The 7,297-nt window shown below is 43.7% G+C and overlaps 1 protein-coding gene across 1 annotated transcript in view; it reads left to right on the forward strand.

Moving 5' to 3' along the window:
- Positions 1-7,297, forward strand: part of ATF7IP2 (activating transcription factor 7 interacting protein 2) — a 59,440-nt gene that overhangs the window by 6,264 nt on the left and 45,879 nt on the right. Inside the window, exon 2 of the mRNA XM_025203226.1 lies at positions 1,988-2,877. Within this exon, the coding sequence (XP_025059011.1) occupies positions 1,998-2,877 (880 nt within the window). The 5' untranslated portion in view covers positions 1,988-1,997. The remainder of the gene's footprint in view (positions 1-1,987; positions 2,878-7,297) is intronic.

Raw genomic sequence — 7,297 nt, forward strand, 5'->3', positions numbered from 1 at the left:
GTCGGACTAGATGATCTGCCTAGGTCCCTTCCGACCCTAGAAACTATGAAACGTGTATATATGCACACTTTTATGTAATTTTTAAAATGATTTTAATTCCTTTGCAAGCATTTAAATATCACGCGTAGAAGTTTTCTTATATTATTCTGCCTTTCATCTTGAATTGCTGCTTTTGTTGTATGAGCTTCATAGAGCAAAGAGGTTTAATGTTTGGTAAACATCTCTTTTTAAGCACTGGGTAAGTATTATGGGTATAGAAATGGAAATTCAGTTAATATTTGGAATTTGTCTTGCTGGTTTGATATGCATGCTATGTGTATCGATGGTTGTGGTTAAGCAATAACAACATCCTGTCATCTGCCAGCTACTTTTCAAATCTTTCATTGCTTTTTCCTTTCTTTTAAATGTTTTTTCTTAGACCATATGCAAATATTCAGATAATCTGAGAGAATTCTCCCAGGTTTGTTCTCCTGGTAGAGAAAATTTCCCAGAGCTGTGTATATAGATACTTGAATGCTGAGGCCCTGAAGAGTGAAGAATTTGCAGTGCTGACACTGTTCACCTGGGGAGGAGGGTGCTCTAAACACATTTCGGCATGATCTGTAGGCTCCCTCGTCTTTCCTGGTGACAGATGGCAGCAGTGCATAGGGCATCTCTGACTGACACAAACTGCCCTGGTCAGACTATTTCTGTGCAACACAATGTGTGGATTGTGAAGGGGGCATTTTCTGCTCCCTGCTGGAGCAGTGGAGTCCAGTGAGTGACACATTCTCCCTGGAAGGGAAGCAGGGGGAATTCTAGAGGACCATGTTCTCTTCTGAGAGAAGCCACAGCATGTACAGACATTCATTCTCTCTGGAGAAATTCTCAAGTGTAATGTAGAGACTTTTGGGAGTGATTTAGTTCTGGTTCTTCCGAGGTTATTTTTTTCCTGGAGCGGCTATTTTTACTCTCAGAGAAAAAGCCTGAACATCTGTATACCCATGGTTTCTTCTGGGTGAGCAGTGACTCTTGTAGGAGAATCTGAATGTCTGTATGAGGCCTTAGTGGCTGCAGCCCTGCCCTACTACCCCTCTTAAGTTTACACTGCAGTCTTCAGCTATCCCTTTTGAGTGGCATTACTTGGGATAGTAGAAGTGGGGCCTCCCTAAGAGATGGAACTTGTTCTGCTTGCATGGTTCTGACAGTACTTGTTCTTAAAGCAGAGCTTTCCAAACTGTGTGCCGCGACACATTAGTGTGTCGGCGGCAGTGTGTAGGTGTGTCGCGCGAAATGCAGAAAATTTTGCGGAAGGGCACCGCGGAGCTCCCTTACTCGCGTCTGCTTCCCTTGGCCCCTCCCCCGGAACTGAATTACTGTCGCGAAATGATGCATGTCTAAAAAGTGTGTCACCAACATGAAAAGTTTGGAAAACTCTGTCTTAAAGTCCTCAGTTGTCTTCATCTCTGATCCTGATCATAAACCATAGCAAGCACACTTGTCCTTATTCATCTGCAGTTTCCCTATTCATCAGTAAATAGGGCCTCCCATCTGCATAGTTGTATCTTATAGGGTTCTTTCAACTCTTGTCCTTAACCTCCTTAATTTGATTAACCAGAATCCAGTTTCTTTGTCCTGGAGCCTATATACTCCCCTAACCAAAACTGAGGCCCTGTCTGAAACCGTGTCCAAATCCTGCCTAGCCACCCCCCACCCTCCCCACCTCAGGCCTGGACTCCACCTTGAATATTAGCCTTAACTCATTCATTAGCTGGTTAAACATTTTAAAATATTAAAGCATAAAGTCATAGTAAGTGTAATGTGAAGAACAGACCTGCTTTATTAATAATTTCTAGCTCTAACTTTTAATTAACTTCAAACATTTGATTTGATTAAAACAAACTTTTAAAGTACTGGCATTTGCAGCAGAATTGAGAGAGAAACACTTTTTAAAATTATGAAATACTTCATGAATTTGGTTTTAAAGTATAGGGTTTCTTTATTCCAGGGCATGAAAGATGGAGCCTTCAAATATGATAATCCGGAAGCCTTGGAGAGCAAGAAAAACTATGACGCAAAGTAGTCGAAAGCAAGTGAAAATGCTGAATAAAATAAAGACAATTTCAGGACAAGAAAAGGTTGTAAATGGTTTGCGTACTGAGGATCACCCTGATCAATTGAACTCCGTGGACGCAAGCAACGGAAGTAACGATACTGTAAAAGAAAGATCATTATCTAAATGTAACATAACTAAAACACTTCCTGAAAAATGTGAACTGGTATGCCAGACATTAATGCTGAACCTTGAAACTGACCCTGTTAACCTTGAAGTAAATACTGAATGTTCTTACGATAAAAATATTGATCAAAATAGATGTAAAAAAGAATCCCAAGATCCTACCCCTGAGAAGTCTTGCAACAAAATATGTGATGCAGAGCAGTTTTTAAGTTCTGGGTGTCTACAAGATATACTGGATAATTGGCATGAAAATGAATTAACTTCACCATCGTCCAAACCAGTTGAAGTGCATCTTTATTCACTACCGAATGGATTACCTGTTGAATTAAAAAGGAGCACTTATTTAAAAGGCAGAGCTAGCAGTGTCTTTGAGAGTGAAAGAACTAATAGTATGAATCCTGATTTAGAAGAGACTGACACAAAAGTAGAAACAAATATTTCCAAAAAATCTATTCCCACTTCAGAAAGGACAGATACCATAGAAGATTCAAATAACCTAAAGCATGAGAATAATATTAGTTCAGTTACTCCCACACAACTTGAGACAGATAAAACTGATTTTGAGAGCAAAATGCCATATGGGAATGGTAGTTCAAATATTTTTGAAGATGATAAAACTGATCTTAAACTACAGGATATGTCACCTGAATCTAATTTTGGTAAGCACTTTCTTTTAATTACCTGACTGTTTTTGAGATTCTTTCTTTAATTTTAACTTATTGCAATTGATAAATTCAGAAATGTACCGTTGTAAAAGTTCAGTCATGGATATACTTGTAACACTTTGCAGTTTACTTTCTGGCATGTTAGTTTGTAGTGTTGAAACAGCATGGATAAACAAGTACTCTGGTGGTGAGGCCAGATGCTGTCCTTCCAACTATTCGACTTCACCCGTGTCCTGATCCTTTGTTGAAACAGGAAGAGAGATGACAAATTGAGAGCATGCAGTTCAGGAAGGAAGTGGTGAGAGGAGAGAAAAGAGAAGCAATATAAAGACTTACATGAAAAGTTGAAAGAGAGACTAAAATGAGACAGAGATCTAAAAACAGAATGAAGGAAAGTGAATTGGAAATTTCAGAACTGAATATGAAACAGGAAAATCCATTTTACTAGTAACTAACCCTCCCCGCACTGAAGTTTAGGAAAGATATATTGATTTCATAAAATCACGTTCTGACAGTGAGAAGTAAAAGGAGGAAACAAGGAAATGTCTTATCTCAGTTGCTTGACTAAGAGCAGTGGTGCGTTGGCCCTACAGACCACATGAGTGGTGTGTCATGGTCGCTGTCCTTGTGTGTTATCAATGGGTTGTCAGTGTTGAAGTCTCAGGGACTGTGGTGCTAGCAAAAAATTGTAGCCAGGAGATCCCAACAGCAGTCTTGTTTTAAAGAATGACCTCGGGCTCGGTTCAGTGACAAAGGCACGGTCAGGTTTGTTGTCTACAAGGCACAGCCCTAATACATTCATGATCTGGCAGACAGGGTGTTGGCACAATACCATGTAGGGTTCCATAACCCAACACCAAGTTCCCATGATTTCTAATTATTTTATACAGTGGTCAAAACAAATTACATATTACATTCCACCAATATCTTGAATACTTTGAGCCTTTCTGTACCATAGATTTATTCCAGATCCTGATCTGGGTGTTCCCATTCCAGCCTTATCTTGGTACTAGACCATCATGCAGCTTATGCAGCCATCTCCTCCTCATCTCATGGCGTGAGTGCACATCTGGGCCATATCTTAACCGCATTCCAAGTTTTGCTTATGTAAGGAGTTCATGCATCGGCCAGGTTTGCTGATCACTACTGTGACCAGTACTGTGTGTGTGTGTGTGTGTGTGTGTGTGTGTGTGTGTGTGTGTGTGTTCCAGTGAGGCCTACAGTATGGAGCTGATCTGTGAGCCAGATCTGGCGTGTAGGGTTGGTTCATGGATGTGATCCAGCATGCTGGCCTATTCACATGCACAGGTCTGATACCACACTTGCCCCAATCATAGAAAATTAGGGTCGGAAGAGACCTTGGGAGGTCATCTAGTGCAACCCCCAATCTTCTGTTCCAGACCCGGCTGTATGCCATCTCAACCCCATGTACAAGGCCACATCATCCAAGCTGCAGGGTCCCTCATGGGTCCAGAAACTGGGCAGCAGGGAAACTGCAAGTAATGCTGCTCCCCCACTGCCAAAGTTTTGGACCTGTAGGAAGATGCAAGGGCAAGAAGCTGAGCACCCTTGGATAAGAGGGAACAAATGAAATGGGTTGTGGGGAGAGGGGATGGGTAAGTTTGATTACAAACATTACAATGTTTTCAAATGGTACTGATTTTTTTTTTTTTTTCTTACGTAAAACGTTATTTGGTATGCATCCCTTGCTAGCTAATTCTTCTTGTTTTCAGCTTCACAAGCAGCTCTGGTCCTCTTTTTCTTTTTCTTTAACCTTGAAAACTATGAACTATTCTGTTGACCAAATTGTTGTATTACACAATAACCAGTTCAGTGCCTCTATTTGAGCCTAGCCTAATCTATGAAGTGTTACTATATAAACAAATTTGTCAGCAGTCTTCACTGAAATGATGATGAAAGCGTAGACCAGGATAAAACATGTTCAAGTGTTGTCAAACTAACTAATTACTTTCCTACTGCATAAGGGTTCCCCATACAGAAATTATGAATAAAGAAGCCTAATTGAACTGTTGGCATTGATTCTTACATCTCTAGCATCTATGTTGACTGGATACCTTTATTTAAGCTGTGGTAGAGTTCCAGCTTCTCTGAGGAATTTTTAAAATTGCTTAATTGTTATTTCACATCTATATTGATTGTGTTCAAGGCTAATGGCCATTAGTATTGTTTCCTCTACTATTATCCACTAACAGTTTTTGTTTTGATTCTATTTTGAGGCAAAAATGAGTTTTTTACAGTGGCCATTTCAATGTTTATAACGAATCAGTTGGTTACAACCAACTGTAACAGGGTCCCTTGCTCACTTCTGAGGGGGGAGAGGGACCCCAGGGTCAGCTGGCTGGCCTCGGCCCCTGGAACAGAATTACAATGGCAAAGGGGCTTTAAATAAAATGCCCATCCATCCCAGGTACAGGCAGTGATTGACAGGCCTGGGGTGGAAGTAGATTAGGTGACTCGGAGAGACTCACAAACCCAAGGCCTGACCCAGAGAGGGCAGTCTAGCTGTAGGAGCTGCAGGAGGCAGACCTCCTGGGAAGAGAGAATGTAAGCTGCTCACATAGGAAGGACTCTGGACTGCAGGGGAGCTGGAAGAAACCCTCTACCATGAGCAGCAACAGATAAGTGCTTGTGAGCCTTTGTGGTAGTGCTACCACAGGGAAAGAGCAACCCCAGGAAGGGAACCTTTCATTTTGGGAACAAATGCTCATGTTTTTGGTTTGTGTTTAAACCAGAGGGCTGGATGTGGCTGTAAGAGAAAGATTGGAGGCCGCAGGGGTGCAGCAAGGGCACCCAACACAGCACTTCTAGGGCTTGAAGCCTGGTGGGCTGCTTAAGTGCAGAAGCCCAAACACTTCAGAAGGAAGACTGCTGTTTGTCAGGTATTCGGTTCTCTGACAAACGCAGTGGTGCCAGACAGTAGAGACGAGGGCGCAGGTCCAGAGCCCATGAAGGGCGAGACCAGGGCCCAAAGGGCCCAGAGCCTGTGAGGGGTAAGATAGGAGCTGAGGCCCAAAAGCTAAGGGTCTTGGTACAGTGGACCTCAGGTGGAGTGACCCAGCTAGGATAAAGTGGGTCAAGGCCAGGGGGCCTCAGACCAGTCAAGGACTTAGCGCTGCAAAGCCCCTTCTGCTTCTCTGTGAGACCATAACATCAACATCAAGGCACGGCAGGTGAGATAACAGGGCAAAGGAACCCTGAGAGGCCAGAGTTGGTAACAGTGGGTCCAGGTCGTGGCCACGAGGGGAGAACTTGCTGCTCAAGTGCCACATGTGTTACAGCAACACAGTATAGTTTGTGTCCATACAATAACTTTTCTGTCAGCTAAACTTTCTTTGTGCCTGTTCACCTCATTCACTGCCACATGGCAGGCGGAGCAAGAAGTAGAATGCAAACCATCAGATCAGGTAGGAAGCAGAAGGAAGAGCAGCGGATTGGACAGGGGAAGGGGATCAGAGTGGCACCGGGGAGGAGGGTTGCAGTGCTTATTTGTGGCAAGCCTGCCAAAGAAATTGGCTTCCACTGCTCTACAGTATTGGATAGAAGTTCTCGTCTGTGCTGGGGTTGGAGAGGAGTAGTGCTGCAATGGTCAACGTATGTTATACAGTGAGCAAAAATCCCTATTCATATAGGATTACATCACACACACTTACTTTTCTCATTTCTTTCAGAATAGTACACTGTCTTCCAAATGCCCTTTCTTCTTCGCTTTGGACATTTTCAGATCCCAAATTAATAACCATTTTGGAATATCTCTTGTATTGATTTAATTTCTGAAAATACGTGATAAAAGTTTACTGGTTATGTTTTTCACAAGTCTGACTTGGTTTATTTACTGTCAGAGATTCAAAATCTGATCCCTCAGGTCTACAGTAGTATTGCTAACTAGAGGTGCACTGATGCATCAGTGTGTATCGAACCGGCACCAACAAAAGGAAAATTGATGTTATCAGGAATCGGCTTTTTTTTGGACTGATGTGGCCGATTAATGTTACTGATAAATGTCATGTGTATGCGCACAGCATGTACACGGCCAGGAGTGCAGCCCAGCAGCTTGGAGAGCAGTGTCTAGCCAGTAGGGCTGTATGGGAGGGAAGGGGCATGGGGGGCAGATCGAGGACCCCATGGTGAGGGAGGGAGTCTCGCTGCACAGGGCGAGGGTGGGCTGCCCGCTCAGGGCCAGGGCTGCGCCAGCCTCTTCCCAGCAGGGGAGCTGGGCCAGGGTTGTGTTTGGGGCCGGCGGGGACAGGGTGGATGGTGCTGGGGAGGGGAGCGCTATAGCAAACTTTGGGGTGGCTGTAGCCCTCCTCCCCACCACCTGCCTGCCCCACCTGGCCAAGCCCTCACCAGGAAGAGGCTGGTGCAGCCCTGGCCACGTGCTCCCCATGCGTCCCTC

The sequence above is a fragment of the Alligator sinensis genome, unplaced genomic scaffold, assembly GCF_000455745.1.
Source record: "Alligator sinensis unplaced genomic scaffold, ASM45574v1 scaffold73_1, whole genome shotgun sequence".
Taxonomy (NCBI): domain Eukaryota; kingdom Metazoa; phylum Chordata; order Crocodylia; family Alligatoridae; genus Alligator; species Alligator sinensis.